Raw genomic sequence first — 21,922 nt, forward strand, 5'->3', positions numbered from 1 at the left:
GATGCTGATTTTACCATCTCCAGTGGTCTTTACAGCATGGAGCTTCATGGTTCCTTTGAGAGGCTTAGTCGTCATCTTAGAAAGATACAACGACGCTTCATCATAATCCTCAGGTGTGTAGAAGTGGTACTCTATTGATTTTTCATTTTGTCTTGCCCACTTGTAAAAGTCTCGACCATCTTGAATTGTTGTTTTTCCTTGCTTTATTGCTTGTGCTGCCATACGTTTACACGCGCCGCGAATGTCATCACATGGCCCCTTGTCATGGCCTGCCTCGAAATAATTCCACCTAGCTTCTATACCCAAAAAGTTCCAAATGCTGTGAAATGATGGTGAATATCAACCGGTTCCTGTACTGGGAAGAGGGACTAACTGTCCAGTAGTGGATCACTTTGGCTTTGCTGAATTTGCTGTGAACATGTGGGACTAGCTTTCTCAATGTAGCGAGTACAGCCGATGGATTATGATGACAAATGCAAGATTGGTGTGCTCACATGCTCCTTGCATTGATTTGTGGTAAATCACTACTGGATGGATTGTTGCCACTGTTGCATTCCAGTATGCTGATTGAATCTCATAATAAGTTTGACATAGGACATTTTCTGCAAAGTCCATTTGGATGATAATTTGATCTTCCGGCAAATTCAATTTCAATTCATGCAGAGATTTATACTGATCAGCCACACGGGCAATATGTTCCAGGAACATCTGATACAGCTGTAACTTCATTTGAATAAATCGATTGCTTTGAGAAACCTTTACTATTCTCATTTTTTTCTTGCCAACCTCAACACTTCTCCATTCCTCATATTCAACTGGCACATCATCCTGAACAGCTGTCAACATGTCCTTCATGTCATTAAGAGACACCGACCTACCAACAACTTCTGGGTTAGGCGAGGTTTTGATACCCAGTGATGAGAGGCACTTGAGCTTTAAAGCCATATTCTGGTGCTTCGTGCACAGTCATTTGTTCCTTGATAACAGAGATGTGACTTGGATGTGCTTTGGGCACATCTTACAGAAAGCCGAATACGATATCTTTACATCAGGATAGTCTGCCACAAACCGTTCATGTGTGTTACCAAGATAAATCGTTCAAGATTCTTGTTTGTTTCTTCTCGCCATTTGATTTTGTGATATCCGTTTTTCCAGGCAAACACCTACAGATCTCACCCTTCTCCAAAAAAGAAGTGATTTGATTTTGTAGTTTTATCTTCATGTGTGTCAACCGTTGCCGCTTAGATGTAATGAACAAATGGCGTGTTATGCCTGTAGCCTTCGTTAGGTATCTAATACATCTATATTTCTTCACAATACGGCCAATTACAACTGTGTTGATGAATGATCTTTGCTTCTGTGAAGTGTTTTCCATGTGGGCAGCTCTAATTTTTTACACCAATGAGTTTCCAGTCTGCAGCTGACGGACCACTGACCACTGATTTGGGCAATGAACGGGCGGATAATCCCAGACTTTCTGATGTCATGTAATGTCTTGGACTTGGGAGAAAGAACCTCTTTGTTGTCCGAAGTACATCCAGGTACCATTTTGTTTTTGCGCTTTAACAGTCGTTCATATCGATTTTGGAAACGCCTTGAACTTTTCTGATGGCTTTTAAGTTGAGATTTCAATTTACCAATTTCATTTCTTGTCCGTGCCGGTGCCTTGGATCGTCGCATATAAGTCGGAGATCTCACAGGGAATGGAAGTTGCACAAGCAAGCGGTTTGTCCCCCATGATCTTGTCTGCGGAGATTTCAGAGTGGATGAAGTTGCAGACTGAGATGTGCTGGTGACTTCAGCTGATAGGGTAACATCACTGGACTGAAGTGACCCATGTGATGAAGTTGGTTCCACAACACTGACTCCATTTGCAACTGCCTGCTTGCGCTTCTGCTTTTTCAACCTGTACCTCGTGGAGTACTTTTTATCTATGAGACGACGAGCTTTTAACTTCGCCTTTGACAGCATGCCAACAGGAACCCTATATTTGGCTTGTCGGAGCCTTTCCTTTTCCATATAATTCATGTCATTTTGCTTCTTGCGATCCTGGTAAGCTTATTGAATCTCTGCATGTGACTTGCCCATGATTGGCCTGAAATGAACGGAAATGAAATTGGTGCATGTACTTCAAATTAGTGATGGGAACAGCTGACAAAACTTTTGCAAAAGAAGCAAGGTATGCCTTCCTTTCAGTGCAAATGAAAGATGCCATTTAGGTAGTTAAGATTAACACGGATACTTACCAAGCGTTGCCAAATTGTGTCTTGTTATTTCTATTGACAGCCGGAAGTGTGCTAGCAGACGACATCTCATCAAATCAATCTGCTGCCGAAACTGTATAACGCGCAAAATTCAAATTTTCCGATTTTGGTCAGGTTGTAACGTATCTGGTTTGACTAATAAAGAAATGTAAAAAATATTAAATGGTCCAGTGATCAGATATCTTTCTATGTTTAAAATAGGGCCAATGGTATGTGTAGTTATTCATTACATCCATTCGGTAACAGGTGGCTCTATATTTGGTATTGTGGTAATGTATCTGGTCAAAATCTCAAGTATCTTTCCTTTTCTCAGCAATACATTGGCCACCAGTGCTTTTAACCGCAAGCTAAATACCCAAGTGCTATTGCAACGATCTAGTCAATATTATAACCTACGCAAACCCCCTATCAGCAATATCCGAATGTTTTCATGTATTTCTAAACAGGAGTCTCAAAAAGAGAAACGTATCTGGTCGGGTATTTTAAGACATAGAAATTGAAGTGAAAGAATTCCAAACTTCGCGGATTTGCGGCTCAATTGTTCATAAGACTTATTTATTGCAATGTTTATCCAAATCTAGGTACTTGGAGTCACAGATAATCAGTAAAATAATCCCACCAGGGTGTTTACACTGTGATACATGTAACCGGCGACACCATACATAATGAGAAATAAGGTTACGTTCGGTCATCATATAGCTTTCATCATGAATACAGATGGGTTTTGATGTGCTCCTAATATATGGGCTACAATACACATTTTAAGAACAATTTGCCATGCATAACTCAGCGTGCATTTTTTTTTTGACACAAAGACACCAAATTATGTAAATATTCAAACTTAGTGGAGAATGAACCATATGCCCAAATATGGGAATTGTTGACATACGCATTAACAACATGCGCCTGCAGTTGTGTTTGCAAACAAAACAGCATCGACGCTCAAGATCCTTTTGGGAAAAAAATTCTTCAACTTATTGAAATTCAAGCGCCATGTTGTTAGTACGAAGGGCACCTATAAGAAAATTTGAAATGTCACATTAGCGCCGCGCTTTGACGCGGTCCCGGCTGTGCAATCAAAATAGTTCGGTTTCCTTGATCTATCAGCTGGAATTTAAACCATTTTGGAAGAGGGAAATCAGAGTGTTCGCCAAAGACATTCATGTTAACTGTACCACCCTATACTGAAGACGTGAAAATCAACAAACTCAAGTCTGCTTGCATATCAGTGACAGCTTCGAACGATCGAAGGGCAAGGTCGCCACCGGAATAAGAAAAGACAACCTTGATCTACTCGCAGCGTTTTACGCTAGAGATAGGGAATGTTATTGTTCACATTTGGGATGTTTGGGGCCATAAAATCAGAAGTCAGGCACACTTCCACGGAGTTTTCGAATGAGTTTTATCGGAACTGTTCACATAAAGTGATTTGGTCGTGCTGTCGTGTACGTTCATTCATGAACAACACCTCCCGAAACAGCGCCACAAAATACGCTTCGAAGGGGGCACTGATGGCACAACCGGATCATCCCAAGCAAGTCCCGGTACCTGTCCAGATAGTCTAAACAGACGTCATTTCACCACGCTTATCCTTTTACGTTAAATCAAATTGAAAGTTGCGAAATTGGTCGGGTGCGTCACGCTCATGGGGGCCCTCGCTCTATTGATCGGTAGTCGTACATTGTAAATTGATATAGCTCGATTATATATAATGTCTGAAGAAGCTCGATGCATAACTTATATAGAATGCAAACCGAATTTGATGCGTGTCACCATCTTGTTTGGTTTAATAAAGTGTTTGTAAATATCTCTCGTTCTCATGAATTTCTTCAGTTCTGCCTTGCAATCGCAAAATGAATGACGTCTAGCAATGTTTTATGAATGGAAAATGTAGTCCCGGTGTGACAGAGGTCACGCGGTTATCCAATCAAAACGAATAAAACGAAGTCAACCTTGTACGACACACGTGTGACGTACGGATTTAGTATCTTACCACCTGTATCTTCATCACGTGGGTAGTAAATCAGCGTAATGTCATTGTGTATATCAGCATTATATCATTATGTATATCAGCATTATATCATTGTGTATATCAGCATTATATCATTGTGTATATCAGCATTATATCATTGTGTATATCAGCATTATATCATTATGTATATCAGCATTATATCATTGTGTTTTTTCCGCATTATATCATTGTGTATATCAGCATTATATCATTGTGTTTATCAGCATTATATCATTATGTATATCAGCATTATATCATTGTGTATATAAGCTATATATCATTATGTATATCAGCATTATATCATTGTGTTTATCAGCATTATATCATTGTGTATATCAGCATTATATCATTATGTATATCAGCATTATATCATTATGTATATCAGCATTATATCGTTGTGTATATCAGCTTTATATCATTGTGTTTATCAGCATTATATCATTGTGTATATCAGCATTATATCATTGTGTATATCAGCGTTATATCATTGAGTATATCAGCATTATATCATTATGTATATCAGCATTATATCATTATGTATATCAGCATTATATCATTATGTATATCAGCTTTATATCGTTGTGTATATAAGCTTTATATCATTGTGTATATCAGCTTTATATCATTGTGTTTATCAGCATTATATCATTGTGTATATCAGCATTATATCATTGTGTATATCAGCGTTATATCATTGAGTATATCAGCATTATATCATTGTGTATATCAGCATTATATCATTATGTATATCAGCATTATATCATTATGTATATCAGCATTATATCATTATGTATATCAGCTTTATATCGTTGTGTATATAAGCTTTATATCATTGTGTATATCAGCTTTATATCATTGTGTTTATCAGCATTATATCATTGTGTATATCAGCATTATATCATTGTGTATATCAGCGTTATATCATGGTGTATATCAGCGTTATATCATTGAGTATATCAGCTATATTTCATTGCTTCCCCCCAAACCCCCACCCCCTACATATAATACGGGATTGTGTATGGTACTCCAGCTGCAAAACCAGATATATATTCTAAATTAAAACTATATCCTAAATATTGTTGTTTTTGTTTTTTATACTTAATCTTGCAACAATGTATTCTTGTGTGCAGACAATTTGTATTCCCACGGCCTGAAGCATAATTATTTGTTTCATGCAATATCAGCGGGACAATTCATTGTTTTCGATAAAATCACAGCCAAATGGTCGGTCCCTAATAACTCACTAACAACGTATTTCTATATGCCCACACGTCAGTGTTAATGAAGTGTATATATCAGGTTATAACTTAGTGTGGAATATAGAAACTCACATTAAAATATCTATACTAGAATAAGTGCACTTGATGAGACTTAAGTTAACTCGACACTTAATCTATCTACCGCCTGTAAAGAATAACAAGACTATACACGTTAACACACTGGTGTGACGTCATGACACAAAGGAACACAAGGTACAAATTTTCAATTGTGAAACATTGTTAGTCTTGAAACCCCACTTACTGTTGGAAGAGTTAATAAAAGATTAAAAGAACACTACCCATTATTTTTTATTCCAGACATGATATAATCTGGCCGTTTTCACTTTGAATGACGGTGTCCCTATTAACGAGTTTCTGTTGTATACAAGTCACTGGACCAGTGAATGGTTGTAGGGACAAAGGTGTGTTCACGTGGAAGCACCTGCACGTGTATGGTAATGGAATCAGTTCAGAGGACAACAGTATTAATGAGGACGTGACCCTCACCTTGGCCGGATAATATGAAGTAGAAGTTTTCAGCGTAGTGACCTTGACGGATGATGATCCTCTTTGGTGGGATTCTGCAAATTTATGCACAAAATTTAGATAACCAGTTTATAACAAACCTGTACATCGAGGCGTATAATCGACCTACATTACACATCTTTTGAAATACGCTCGTTACAAAACGCATCTAACACATCTGACTCGTTCAGCAATCTCTGTTTCCATCAAACACATCCATGCTATCATCGCCAGTCACCAGCATTTATCAAAAGTGAGTGAGTGAGTGAGTTCGGTTTAACGCCGCTTTTAACAGTATTCCAGTTATATCACGGCGTGTCAGCTTAATGTGGGAGGAAATCCTGAAGTGATGCAGGTCTCAGACGTTTACCACTTCGGTGAAACCCACGAGCACGGTTTTGTAGCTGACAAACCTAGAAACATAATCGGGGCGAACCGGGATTCGAACCCACAATCATAAGTTTCTGGCGTGCCCAAGGGACGCAACTCTGCACAGCGAATCGCGGCGCCTTAGACGACTGGGCCACCCGTTCCCCTCTCAAGAGTGAATGACCTGAGTGATATTCAGGAAGTCCAGAGAACAGGAATGCCCACGAGTACATGGTGCTGGCGTATCGATAACGTGCCGTCGAATACAGTGAAAACCTCTTAACCGGACATTCTCGTTCCTATTTAAGACGTCCGGATCAGGAATCATATGAGTAATGTCTCATGAATCATTGGTACGCACGGAGTAATGTCCCTTGAATCATTGGTGCGGACAGAGTTATGCCAGTCAAACGCATTTGCGGTCTGATGGTGGGCCGATACAATTATCTGATACCGATGTCAGCCAGCACTGCCGATCATATACCAGCATCGGCCGATAAGGTTGTGCTTGCTGGTCTATCACCATAGCAACAAAAGCTCTCCTCCCACAAAGACCATTTTATTTACTTTTTTACACCAGCCGACCTGAAGCGGAGAAGAAAACTATTTTTAAAAATCATTTTTTTGGTGCTTTTTTACTCCCACCTACCCACAGGCATTGTCCTGTACAAAATCCGTAAGCAAGTAAAAGAAAGTGGCCTTAGTAGGTGTCCGTTGTCATAGCTACACAAATATGGCCCTGTGAGGCGAGGATGGTGCACTTACACTTCATACCACGCCACCTTGGCCAGCTTCTCCTGCATGTGGAGGGGGTATTCAGCGAAGGACCGAAGACTCTGGAGCCCGAACATCGCCTGCCGTATAAAAAACGTTAACAACACTCAATCTTTATATTCATCAACTGTGGACAGGGATATGCTTATCATTCATAAGACGCCAAAATGACTTAAACTCCAAATGTACACTGACCGTCTGAACCTGCTCCGAGGAACGCTCATCTGACGGGAGACTGAGGATGTGTTTCACCTCGTTGCTGATGGAGATCTGGAAACACACGACGTCGCCGGGCATGAGGGAATTAACACTTACCAAGTTGTCATTATCATATAAGAAACTGGTACACTGACAGATATTCATTTATAAAGAACAGTTTTTGTTCCCGTCATTCAACTTCCCATGTTAAGCAATTATTCATAAATAAAAGTGTGCACCGTATTCAAATTAGATTTGACCAACATTAATATCTAAAACTTGATGGATGACAGGAGGCTGAATGAACACTTGTGCACTGTGACGCACATAAACAATTCACTCTAAAGAACAGACTTTATAGAAACTGTCACATATGAATTGAAGTAATGCAAGGTGAAGGTCGTACCTCCTTCCTAGCCTTGAAGTAGGAGGGGTCGAAGGACAGGCCGGAGTTCTTCATGTTGCTGTCGTCGCTCTCGCCCGCCATGTCGGTAAACGTCTGCGGACGTCCCCCCTCACCAGCCCTGGAGAGATAAACACAAACTGAACGCTGTACATCTCAAATATGTGTATCCCCCCGAGGTCACCATGTCGCCGATCTTGATTTAACCCCTGCACATACGTCATCTTAAATGAACTAACATTTTGAACTAACCCCTACAATAACGTCATCTTAAATGCCTGTATCGCCGAGGTCACCACGTCATCCATTTTGAACTAACCCCTACAATAAAGTCATCTTAAATGCCTGTATCGCCGAGGTCACCGTCATCCATTTTGAACTAACCCCTACAATAACGTCATCTTAAATACCTGTATCGCCGAGGTCACCGTCATCCATTTTGAACTAACCCCTACAATAACGTCATCTTAAATGCCTGTATCGCCGAGGTCACCGTAATCCATTTTGAACTAACCCCTACAATAACGTCATCTTAAATGCACCGTGAACTACTGACAGGACGTGTAAGTAAGTCACGTGATTGTTGACCTCACACAGGAATACGTCCGAGTACACTGTCCTGGTTAAATTTGAATCAGGTCGTTCAAACATCATTTTGATTGTGCTGCTGACTAAAATTATATCATGTATGTGATGTGTGCCATAGCGTTTTTTTAACATGAAAACATTTAAGTATTTAGTCAACAGAAAACCATATTTACAGACTGTTTATGTTTTAATGCACTATGCAGTTGCTTTATAGGGATCTAGCCAATAGGGTATGTTTGTTTGTTAACGCCGCACTCAGCAATATTCCAGCTATATGACGGTGGTCTGTAAATAATCGAGTATAGACCAGACAATCCAGTGACTGACATCATGAGCATCAACCAAGTAAGTCAGCGAGCTTGACCACACGATCCCGTTAGTCACGGGGTGTTTATATACACTATAACGCTGGTGTGTGCAGATATGATCGTATATAAGTCACGTGTTACATTCGGTCTTCCAGCCTGTGGGTATCGCTCGATGGCTTCCTGTAAATGCAACCATCCAGTCGTGCACTTACTTCTGTGATATCATGGATGCTATGTTGCGCATGATCATCATCAACTTCACCGCCTTGATGAATTTGTCCCTCACCTGCAACAGCAATGTGCGAGTTAGCCCAGACAGTGTATACAGTATTTCCCCCTAGTGGGTTAGCCCAAGTGTAAAGACAGTGTATACAGTATTTCCCCCTGGTGAGTTAGCCCAAGTGTAAAAACAGTGTATACAGTATTTCCCCATAGGGAGTTAGCCCAAGTGTAAAAACAGTATATACAGTATTTCCCCATAGTAGGTTAGCCCAAGTGTAAAGACAGTGTATACAGTATTTCCCCCTGGTGAGTTAGCCCAAGTGTAAAGACAGTGTATACAGTATTTCCCCCTGGTGAGTTAGCCCAAGTGTAAAAACAGTGTATACAGTATTTCCCCATAGTGAGTTAGCCCAAGTGTTAAGACGGTGTATACAGTATTTCCCCCTGGTGAGTTAGCCCAAGTGTAAAGACAGAGTATACAGTATTTCCCCCTGGTGAGTTAGCCCAAGTGTAAAGACGGTGTATACAGTATTTCCCCCTGGTGAGTTAGCCCAAGTGTAAACACAGAGTATACAGTATTTCCGCCTGGTGAGTTAGCCCAAGTGTAAAGACGGTGTATACAGTATTTCCGCCTGGTGAGTTAGCCCAAGTGTAAAGACGGTGTATACAGTATTTCCCCCTGGTGAGTTAGCCCAAGTGTAAACACAGAGTATACAGTATTTCCGCCTGGTGAGTTAGCCCAAGTGTAAAGACGGTGTATACAGTATTTCCCCCTGGTGAGTTAGCCCAAGTGTAAAAACAGTGTATACAGTATTTCCCCCTGGTGAGTTAGCCCAAGTGTAAAGACTGTGTATACAGTATTCCCCAATAGTGAGTTAGCCCAAGTGTAAAGACGGTGTATACAGTATTCCCCCCTAGTGAGTTAGCCCAAGTGTAAAGACGGTGTATACAGTATTTCCCCCTGGCGAGTTAGCCCAAGTGTAAAGACAGAGTATACAGTATTTCCCCCTAGTGAGTTAGCCCAAGTGTAAAGACGGTGTATACAGTATTTTCCCCTGGTGAGTTAGCCCAAGTGTAAAGACGGTGTATACAGTATTTTCCCCTGGTGAGTTAGCCCAAGTGTAAAGACGGTGTATACAGTATTTCCCCCTGGTGAGTTAGCCCAAGTGTAAAGACGGTGTATACAGTATTTTCCCCTGGTGAGTTAGCCCAAGTGTAAAGACAGAGTATACAGTATTTCCCCCTGGTGAGTTAGCCCAAGTGTAAAGACAGAGTATACAGTATTTCCGCCTGGTGAGTTAGCCCAAGTGTAAAGGCGGTGTATACAGTATTTCCCCATAGTATGTAAACAGTATTTCCCCCTAGTATGTCCGGGTATCATAAGAGGGATGGCGCGGGTTAGGGGATCAACACCAGGGTGGATACTGGTGCCGGGCACCTAAGGGGCATACCTCTGCATAATGGAATGTGCAACAAGAAAGATTTGTATTTTGAAAATATATTCGTAATAGGTTAAATACATCGCAATATCGAAATAAGAATCTACATGTAGCACGCAGTTCAGTATGGTAGCTTAATGCCGGACGTCAAGTCGGCTTTGGTTTTGACGACCCTGATAATTATATCCTAATCGGATTCGTTCGTATGAAAGGTGTCAATTTTCTCCTTAACGATGGAACATAACTAGACAAACATTTTATATCGCTCACGAGCTTCAGAAATTATTTACCTCCCCGGGCGCATGTCTAACAGTCACGTGGTCTCCAAACACGCCGCCATCAATCTCCCGCCGACTGGTGACTATGGAGACAACGTCATGCATAGATCTACACTGGCGAACACGTCGACGTCCGTCACGAGCACGATGGTGTTTATCGTCACGAACAACATCATTCAACCCAACCCATTTTGCACTTGACAAGGGAGGTAATCTTTTTGTAGCTGAAGAAAATTCACCCGATTCAGATAAAGAACTTTTAAGGTCAAGGTCATTTTTATGATCTTCATCCAAGGAAGAGAACTCAGCTCCAACATATTCCCTTTCCGCGATTGGTTCTAGGAACGGTTCACGAACGGGTTTCCGTTTCCGTACTTCCGTGTGGTGAGACCCTTTTTCACAATCCGCGTCCGGTTTTAGTTCCGCATCCTCGGGCAGCTCATCCACGAATAGTTCTGGGTCTGTGAAGGTGTAACTGTCGATGGAGGGTAAGTACAAGCTCATGGCGCCGGACGTCTCCTTATTCGCACCCACTCCACGGGTTTACGGTTTCCTGAACATCTCTGAAACTGTTCCCAATGACGCCATCTTCCACTCGGTTATCCAGCCGAACCTCAGCTCTCTAGTAAGCAGCTATGCCGTCCAGTATACTGTGTAGCGCTGTCCAGACGTGGTCAAAGTTTGACCGTTTAGTTGACCTGGTTCAGTTATAACGCTCATCTGTTGATGGACCAGTGGCTTTCCTTGATGACGTTTAGCCCCACCACGATTCAGGGGTTAATAATGAGTCGTGCACGACGTCGACGGTAGGACGTACACGTCATGCTATACAACGCAGTGCAGACCCGAGAGAAAATCCTTGAGAGGACATCTCGTCATTTACTACCACCACGTTAGGCAGATGTCTCTATACACTGGTATGTAGTGGATATACCAGATTTAGTACTGTCCTCTTGTGACGTCCACCTGTGTTTATGCACTATAACACATCACCAGTGCTGTAGAGTGCATGTACCAGCCAACGGTCCACTCGCCACGCCCTCTCGCTTTCCCACGTATCTAACGCCAACGTTCACGTCAAACAGAAAAGAACAAACATTTACCTCCCACTACGCCAAGAGAATGGGCGTCTTTACCAGGTGAAATGGCGAGCCTCAGTCTGCACACAATGCGCTGGACTCGGTCAACAAGCCCTTATTAAGTTCAGTATCACTTGACTCGGAGTCCATAACGTACGCTTTGATACGCCGAAATAATGTGAATCTATTCACCTCTGGCCCGGCTTTGTGACGGCTGTGAAATGATAGAACACGTTTTGCAATGTTCCACTGTGGCTGAAGAACTATCTTGTTCTGAAACAGCCTTGTTGTCGTCGACTCGCGGCATTCTGTTCCCTGGTAACTTAATTCTTCACACACTGCGAAAAATGACAAGTGTAATAAATGGTCATAATATAATTATTTCGGGAAGCACAGAATCACTACCAGCCTAGGAGGTCGATCGTAAACTGTGTATTTTTATGCATTATCGATGCCTGGCACTGTGTTATGATTCACTTTCATTTAAGTGTTCTCACGTCTTCAGGGCTACCCATTTACCACAGAAATAGTTTTCAACTTGCCAGTCCATTCCAACAGTTTGTGTGTGCACGGAGCGGCCGTGAGAGGGTGAGAGTTTGCAGAACCATCCCTCCTACCCGTGGCATTGGCGGCAGTCATTTGTGCAGTTTATCTGAAACATTGTCTGTATTGCCGCTTGTAACAGCCAGTATCGATCCTAAGATCAATTCACACCGAACAATTCGCACATTCTACGATCTCCGTCCATCAAATCGGTATTTTTATGCACTGTGCGGAGTTACAGGCAATTGTTGAGAGGAACCCTAATCTCCCGTTACGACGGAATCACACAACGCATTGATGTAAGGTAGAATCAGCAGGTGTGTGGCGTTACGACGGAATCACACAACGCATTGATGTAAGGTAGAATCAGCAGGTGTGTGGCGTTACGACGGAATCACACAACGCATTGATGTAAGGTAGAATCAGCAGATGTGTGGCGTTACGACGGAATCACACAACGCATTAATGTAAGGTAGAATCAGCAGGTGTGTGGCGTTACGACGGAATCACAATAAGCATTGATGTAAGGTAGAATCAGCAGGTGTGTGGCGTTACGACGGAATCACACAACGCATTGATGTAAGGTAGAATCAGCAGGTGTGTGGCGTTACGACGGAATCACACAACGCATTGATGTAAGGTAGAATCAGCAGATGTGTGGCGTTACGACGGAATCACACAACGCATTGATGTAAGGTAGAATCAGCAGGTGTGTGGCGTTACGACGGAATCACACAACGCATTGATGTAAGGTCGAATCAGTAGGTGTGTGGCGTTACGACGGAATCACACAAAACATTGATGTAAGGTAGAATCGGTAGGTGTGTGGCGTTACGACGGAATCACACAAAGCATTGATGTAAGGTAGAATCAGTAGGTGTGTGGCGTTACGACGGAATCACACAAAGCATTGATATAAGGTAGAATCAGTAGACATGTGGCGTTACAACGGAATCACACAACGCATTGATGTTAGGTAGAATCAGTAGATGTGTGGCGTTACAACGGAATCACACAACCATTGATATAAGGTAGAATCAGTAGGTGTGTGGCGTTACAACAGAATCACAAAACGCATTAATGTAAGGTAGAATCAGCAGGTGTGTGGCGTTACAACGGAGTCACACAACGCATTGATGTAAGGTAGAATCAGCAGGTGTGTGGCGTTACGACGGAATCACACAAAGCATTAATGTAAGGTAGAATCAGCAGGTGTGTGGCGTTACGACGGAATCACAAAATGCATTTTGCTCTGTATTATTATCTCCATATGTCCCTGCAGGAATATAGTCTATAGTTCACTGTTGGCCATGTAGAAATGTCTCTACATATCCCTCCAGGAATATAGTCTATAGTTCACTGTTGGCCATGTAGTAATGTCTCTACATATCCCTCCAGGAATATAGTCTATAGTTCACTGTTGGCCATGTAGAAATGTCTCTACATATCCCTCCAGGAATATAGTCTATAGTTCACTGTTGGCCATGTAGTAATGTCTCTATATATCCCTCCAGGAATATAGTCTATAGTTCACTGTTGGCCATGTAGAAATGTCTCTACATATCCCTCCAGGAATATAGTCTATAGTTCACTGTTGGCCATGTAGAAATGTCTCTACATATCCCTCCAGGAATATAGTCTATAGTTCACGGTTGGCCATGTAGAAATGTCTCTATATATCCCTCCAGGAATATAGTCTATAGTTCACTGTTGGCCATGTAGAAATGTCTCTACATATCCCTCCAGGAATATAGTCTATAGTTCACTGTTGGCCATGTAGAAATGTCTCTATATATCCCTCCAGGAATATAGTCTATAGTTCACTGTTGGCCATGTAGAAATGTCTCTACATATCCCTCCAGGAATATAGTCTATAGTTCACTGTTGGCCATGTAGAAATGTCTCTATATATCCCTCCAGGAATATAGTCTATAGTTCACTGTTGGCCATGTAGTAATGTCTGTATATATCCCTCCAGGAATATAGTCTATAGTTCACTGTTGGCCATGTAGAAATGTCTCTATATATCCCTCCAGGAATATAGTCTATAGTTCACTGTTGGCCATGTAGAAATGTCTCTACATATCCCTCCAGGAATATAGTCTATAGTTCACTGTTGGCCATGTAGAAATGTCTCTACATATCCCTCCAGGAATATAGTCTATAGTTCACTGTTGGCCATGTAGAAATGTCTCTACATATCCCTCCAGGAATATAGTCTATAGTTCACTGTTGGCCATGTAGAAATGTCTCTACATATCCCTCCAGGAATATAGTCTATAGTTCACTGTTGGCCATGTAGTAATGTCTCTACATATCCCTCCAGGAATATAGTCTATAGTTCACTGTTGGCCATGTAGAAATGTCTCTACATATCCCTCCAGGAATATAGTCTATAGTTCACTGTTGGCCATGTAGAAATGTCTCTACATATCCCTCCAGGAATATAGTCTATAGTTCACTGTTGGCCATGTAGTAACTAAGTATAATTCTCCAAATTCCCAGCTGCTCGATGGATCAAGACAATCCTTCAATTTACGTCGCTATTAATTGAAAGACATTATTCCAACATGACGACTCTCTGCTTGTGCTTGGATTATCCTCGCATTGCAGGTTCTACTCTATGACAGTCTTAACAGTTGATCGATAGCCGGGGGATTAGGCTTTCTGTGAATGAAAGTGGTGGAAGTCCATTGGTGACAGTGTTGTTGGTGTGATCTGCTGACTCAATGACGGTGTTGAGTACTTGTCGTGTCGACGTCCTTCATTCCAGGGTCACGTGGGGATATAACGTGGTTTACCGAGACTTGGGGAGATCACGCTGATAAGGGGTGTTTACTGCTCACCACTCCATGTCTACACAACGCCGTCCTACAGATTCAACTTTTAATGAAGTGGACCCTATTCAAAATATTTACACGAACTTATTCGACTTACTCTAAATATATCTAGTGTGTCGATGACATAATGAGACAATATGACATTACTACATGGCCAACAGTGAACTATAGACTATATTCCTTGAGCGATATATACAGACATTACTACATGGCCAACAGTGAACTATAGACTATATTCCTGGAGGGATATATAGAGATATTACTACATGGCCAACAGTGAACTATAGACTATATTCCTTGAGCGATATATACAGACATTACTACATGGCCAACAGTGAACTATAGACTATATTCCTGGAGGGATATATAGAGACATTACTATATGGCCAACAGTGAACTATAGACTATATTCCTGGAGGGATATATAGAGACATTACTACATGGCCAACAATGAACTATAGACTATATTCCTGGAGCGATATATAGAGACATTACTACATGGCCAACAGTGAACTATAGACTATATTCCTGGAGGGATATATAGCGACATTACTACATGGCCAACAATGAACTATAGACTATATTCCTGGACGGATACATAGAGACATTACTACATGGCCAACAGTGAACTATAGACTATATTCCTGGAGGGACATATTGAAATAATACTACATGGCCAACAGTGAACTAATGAGTATATTTTTGGCGTGAAAACAGTTGAGTAATTGGTCAGTAGGTAGCCATATTTCCACCCGGGTGGATTCTATTACGTCAAGCCATGCCTGTATCCACTAACACAATGATGCAGGTAAATCCAGTAGTTAATGAGGACCCTAGAGACAGCGTCTCCTTGATCGCTTGATATGGACGTATTCCTAAATGTATCACTATCTAGTCAACACGCAGCGTACAATAACGCAACAGTGTCCCTGGTCACGCAACAGTGTCCCCGAAAATGCAACAGTGTCCCCGATCACGCAACGGTGTCACATAGTGAGTGAGTTTGGTTTTATGCCGCCTTTAGCAATATTCCAGCAATATCACGGCGTGGGACACAAGAAATGGGCTTAACACGTTGTACCCATGTCGGGAATCGAACCTGGCGTGACGGGCGAACGCTTTAACCACTGGGCTACCCGACCGCACATAGTGCAACAGTGTCCCCGGTTACACAACGGTGTCAAACAGCGCAACACTGTCCCCGGTCACGCAACGGTGTCACATACCGCAACAGTGTCCCCGATCACGCAACAGTGTCCCCGGTCACGCAACAGTGTCCCCGGTCACGCAACAGTGTCACATACCGCAACAGTGTCCCCGATTACGCAAAGGTGTCACATACCGCAACAGTGTGCCCGATCACGCAACAGTGTGCCCGATCACGCAACAGTGTCCCCGATCACGCAACGGTGTCACATACCGCAACAGTGTCCCCGATTACGCAAAGGTGTCACATACCGCAACAGTGTGCCCGATCACGCAACAGTGTCCCCGATCACGCAACAGTGTCACATACCGCAACAGTGTGCCCGATCACGCAACGGTGTCACATACCGCAACAGTGTCCCCGATCACGCAACAGTGTCCCCGATCACGCAACGGTGTCACATACCGCAACGGTGTACCCGGTCACGCAACAGTGTCCCCGGTCACGCAACAGTGTCACATACCGCAACAGTGTCCCCGATTACGCAAAGGTGTCACATACCGTAACAGTGTGCCCGATCACGCAACAGTGTGCCCGATCACGCAACAGTGTCCCCGATCACGCAACGGTGTCACATACCGCAACAGTGTCCCCGATCACGCAACGGTGTCACATACCGCAACAGTGTCCCCGATCACGCAACAGTGTCCCCGATCACGCAACAGTGTCACATACCGCAACAGTGTGCCCGATCACGCAACAGTGTCACATACCGCAACAGTGTCCCCGATCACGCAACGGTGTCCCCGATCACGCAACGGTGTCCCCGATCACGCAACGGTGTCCCCGATCACGCAACAGTGTCCCCGGTCACGCAACGGTGTCACCACATTCATCAGTGTCCCCGATCGCGCTTCGAGGCACGCCTGACGGGGCCACAGCAGGTCCGCCTCCAGACACTTGACGCGGTTACAACAGTCGGACAATTAGGTTGTTTAGGTGGTACTGGTCTGTTTGACCGATGTTTCCCTTGGACAGAAAAAAATGCCTTTCTGACAGTGTAGTTGTATGACTAGTTACACGAAATATGGCAGTGTACCTAATCGGTTCAGAAAGGGTATAACAATGTTCATGTTAATCCTCAATGTAAATTTTAGATCGCGTTTGTCAAAGGCAGGTACTGAATCAGAATCGGACACAATTAAAACCTCATTACATGATGGATTCTAGGCTATGTATAATGACCTCATGATTAAATAGCAGGAATTATTTGCTCTCGCTCCCATCGTTCGTAGGGAGTAGGGTTTTATGCCGCTTTTAGCAATGTTCCAGCAATATCACGGCGGGGGACACCACAAATGGGCTTCACATGTTGTACCCATGTCGGGAATCGAGCGTGACGAGCGAACGCTTTAACCACTAGACTACCCGACCGCCGTTCGTAGTAAACAGCACAGTTTTATTATATTCTCTTGAACGACATGAAACTTTGCATTGGTGGGACCCTGACTCGATTCTCACAATGTATTACTAGACACCCAAGTTACTCTAGCGGACAGACCGATGGATTGCCGCGAAAGGCAAGTAGAAAAAGATTGTGTAGATTTTGACTTTTCATAGTAACGTGACTGTATAAAAAAACATGTTTCAGTAGGAACTATATTGACTGTTGTCACCGTCCGACTGAAACACCACTTACATTCTGACGTCATATAAATTAATGCGCACATTCCAGGAAAGCTTGCAATGGTTCGGTTTAGGTAAAATTTGTGACATATTGGAAGAGATTTTTCGAGCGCAGAATTAAAGAATGACATTATATGATAAGGCTCGCTAAATACAATGTTTATTCATAGTACAGGATGTTTACTATCACCAAACACACAAGCGTGATAACCTCTATATATCTGTTGACTTACCAAAACCAAACAAATTGTCAACAGTTCTGTTTCTGAGGTTGACGCTCTTCAGTACACAGATATACCAACCTTTATACGGACACCCAGAGCTGGGCAGAAAGTGTTTTCAAACAAATTGTGTACAGGTTAAATCCAACACATGTTGCTTAATGCGAAGATTGCTGTGAAGTAACCCTCTTCTCATTCGGCTTGGATTGGAAAACAACCTTCTCATGTTGAAAGTCGTGAACAGACTGATGAATACCTGTGCCTCACACCAGTTACATGCTATATTTACAAACCTTAGTTAATTTTCATATGAACTCATAGTAAATGTACATAAACACAAGTATGTATAATAATTAATCTCTGCTATGGGTTCTCTTAAACATTCGCAGAGGGTAAAACTTACTTGAGTATATTTAACTTTTCATTACTTCTCAGTCATTGTTACATGAATAATTATGACTTTTGATATGCTTGTTTGTTTGTTGTTTAACGCCGCAATATTCAAGCTATGTGACGGCGGTCTGTAAATAATCGAGTCTGTACCAGACCATCCAGTGAATATGATGTGGGGTGGGGGTGGGGATGGGGGGGTGGGGTTGGGGGTGGGGGGGGGGGGGGGGGGGGGTTGGGGTGGGGGTGGGGGGGGTATTTTTGTCCCTGCAATGCCACTGACAATCACAGACACCCTGTAGATTTACAGCCTTTACTCTGATATACGATGTTTGTATGTATTGAGTGTTTTCAGTTTAGATCCTATGACCTTAAAATAAGCATTATTTATTTCACACACTCTGGGAAACTGTTGAATTTAGGAATCTGAAATATACGTAGTGTGTCCGCAGGATTGGTCTATGTAACCGTTGCTCGAGGATTACAATCAGAATTTAGGATTGGCGCCATTTAATCCATTACTCGTTTCTCTCATTTAAAAAGAGGGGCAAAAGAAAATATGCCTCTCAGATGATTTTATTACATGCTTGATTTTCAACTGAACATATCTTAAGTTGGCATATCATGTCCCAAACAATGAACCGTACTGGAGTTTAACCAGCACTCAAAGAATGCTTCTTCATGGTTCATTATTTAAAAAACTTTATTTGATTTAAAACTTTAAAAAAAAAAAAATTATATTCCGCGTGATACAATAAGACAATGACAAATAGAAAACTCACCATCTTCGCTCGGACTTCCTTCGCCATTTTGTTCGCATTGGCCCGCATGAGAGCAGTCGACGGGCGATGGCCAGCGAGGACGGCGCTCCTCTTCTTGTTGACACTGATGCGGCTGTAGTCGGCGGAGACGCCGATAGAGTCGGGGCTGTCACTGTCCATTGAGGTCCCGCTCGGACTCGGCACATCAACGGCAGGACGGACCTTGGCAGACGACAACGGAGAAATTGTCTCCCGCATCTCGGCTGACGGTTCTTCATGAATGGTCACACTCACGAGATCTGGGGACAAGAGAGCCGAGGTGGGTCGACTCTGAGGCTGCTCCTCCTCCTTCTTCTCCTCCCTCTTCTCCTCCTTCTTCTCCTCATCTTTGCCCTCGCCCTCTTTAGTGACGTCTTTTGCTTCTTCCTCCTCCGACGAAGAGGATTCGTCTGCAAGATCATCCAGTTCTTTAGGAAGGAGGTGTCTATAACGACGAAACAGACAAAACACCCCTTTTTTCCTCTTCTTTTTCTTTCCATCATCGCGATCGGACCTTTCTTCTTTCGATTTGGCGTGGACGAACCTCTGCAAGGCTTGAAAATTAGTGCCGGTGTAATTCTCAGGTTGGGAGTAATAGGCCAGGTCACTTTCCGGCGGATCGCTTTTGCCGCCCGACACACCAGCCGCAATTCCCTGCTCCAGACTCATGGCGTGGTGTTGATTATTTCTTTCACCTTCGCCGCTTTGCCATCAGAGGTCTGAAATATATGGACACGAGGAATATCAGGATTCGGTTAGACAGAGACATGAGAGACATGGATCCTACTGCATGCGGCGAACCCTGTCACTAGTCTATGACGTCACAGACATGTCTATGACGTCACATACATGCCTATGACGTCATGCGTTCATGCGTAGCCGCATCACTCTCGGACGCTGATATGTAGTTTGAGCGAGGAACTATGGGTAGGAAGGCGCCAACGCCTGCATTATATTTTATATACCCTAGTCGCTTTTTACGTTGTCTGTTTCACTATCGAAATAGTTTTCTTCTGATGTTAAATATTCTTCACATCAGACAGGATGACTAATGCTAAAAGAAAATAAATATGTTACTAGTTATTTTCATTGAAACAAGAACATAATCTTATTTCATATATTTACAAAAAAAATAGCATGTGAGCAGTAAATCTAATATGTTTTCGGTGCGGTCGGGTAGCCTAGTGGATTAAAGCGTTCGCTCGTCACGTCAAAGACCCGGGTTCGATTTCCGACATGGGTACAATGTGTGTAGCCCATTTGTGGTGTCCCCCGCCGTGATATTGCAGGAATATTGCTAAAAGCGGCGTAAAGCCATACTCACTCCCTCACTGATATGTTTTCAGAAAAGTTTATATTTGAGAAACATCATCATTGAGTTGTGATCACGTGGGTACAAGCCAGGTTGTGTCGGCTCGGAGTCAGTATACTGTGTCTGGGTGGGGTACTCATGTTAACCTGCGGCATAAATCGGCACCAGTCCGGACTAGTACAAGCAGCCACACACACACACACACACACACACACACACACACACGCACGCACGCACGCACGCACGCACACACTACATACACACACACACACACACACACACGTGTGTATATAAGTGGAATCTTGGACGCGACGTTAAACCTCATTTCGTCTCTCTCTCTCTCTCGCTTTCTCTCTCTCTCTCTCATTTCATTAGAAGCGGTAATGAAACGAATAGATATACATACATATACATGCCGATGTCTCGTGTCTCCCCTGTCTGTCACCTCTGCCTCCCTGTCTGCGAGCTATCAGTCCTAATCTCTACCTCGCGACTCTACAACACTTTATCATGTTGTAAATTATCACAACTTTCATTAACAACCTGCGTTTATCTACATCCGTGGATATGTGGATACATATTGCTTCATATTGTCAGCAGACGACCATTCCGCCACATCAGGAATCAGGACCTTTTGTTCGCCGGACTTTGTGATATTGTTTCCCTTTGTGTAGGATAATATCCACACGTGCCTTAACTCTACCAACTGTCATAAATTCCATGTTGCTCGCGCACCCCTTTTACGCATGTTATAAGACAGTGAAGGAGATACGTTGACAGCGTTGTATATCTCACTGACTGGTATATGTGTTAGCGGGCTTTTGGCTGTCCTCGCGAGAAGTGGACGAGTTTTCCTGAGAGTGTTGATCGTCTCTGGGATGTACGGTCCTCGAGGGGTAGTTAGTATACACACTCTAGCTGTCGGTGTATACCACGTGCGCTTAGAAACACAGGGTTACACGTGTTTGATGTGTCTGTCTAAACTCTTAAGTTACATTAACTCATTGAAATTGTTCAGTTTTTTAGTAAAACAACTACATTAAGATTGTTAAAAAAGACTGTGACCAGTTGAATGGCACAACGCAGACTGTGATGATATACGGCGGGAAGGTAGATCGCAGGCCATGCATTACGGAGATTTCTGTGTCTACAATTTACCCGTTGAAACGAGAATATATGAAATTATGGGATGTATGACAGTATGTCGGTTTTTAGAAAAAGTATTTTGTGGAGTTGTCTGATCAATATTGTGCCATTGGTCGACCA

General features: G+C 42.8%; 1 protein-coding gene across 1 annotated transcript in view; it reads right to left on the bottom strand.

Moving 5' to 3' along the window:
- LOC124134465 (cyclic nucleotide-binding domain-containing protein 2-like) overlaps nucleotides 1–21,348 on the bottom strand; it is a 37,614-nt gene extending 16,266 nt beyond the window's left edge. Inside the window, exons 1-7 of the mRNA XM_046499310.2 lie at nucleotides 21,063–21,348; nucleotides 19,327–20,063; nucleotides 8,912–8,985; nucleotides 7,807–7,924; nucleotides 7,398–7,472; nucleotides 7,194–7,282; nucleotides 6,042–6,115 (exon numbers count right to left, since the gene is read on the bottom strand). Of these exons, the coding sequence (XP_046355266.1) occupies nucleotides 6,042–6,115; nucleotides 7,194–7,282; nucleotides 7,398–7,472; nucleotides 7,807–7,924; nucleotides 8,912–8,985; nucleotides 19,327–20,013 (1,117 nt within the window). The 5' untranslated portion in view covers nucleotides 20,014–20,063; nucleotides 21,063–21,348. The remainder of the gene's footprint in view (nucleotides 1–6,041; nucleotides 6,116–7,193; nucleotides 7,283–7,397; nucleotides 7,473–7,806; nucleotides 7,925–8,911; nucleotides 8,986–19,326; nucleotides 20,064–21,062) is intronic.
- Nucleotides 21,349–21,922: the final 574 nt, after the last annotated feature.

Source organism: Haliotis rufescens, unplaced genomic scaffold, assembly GCF_023055435.1.
Source record: "Haliotis rufescens isolate VD_foot unplaced genomic scaffold, xgHalRufe1.0.p SCAF_35, whole genome shotgun sequence".
Lineage (NCBI taxonomy): Eukaryota > Metazoa > Mollusca > Gastropoda > Lepetellida > Haliotidae > Haliotis > Haliotis rufescens.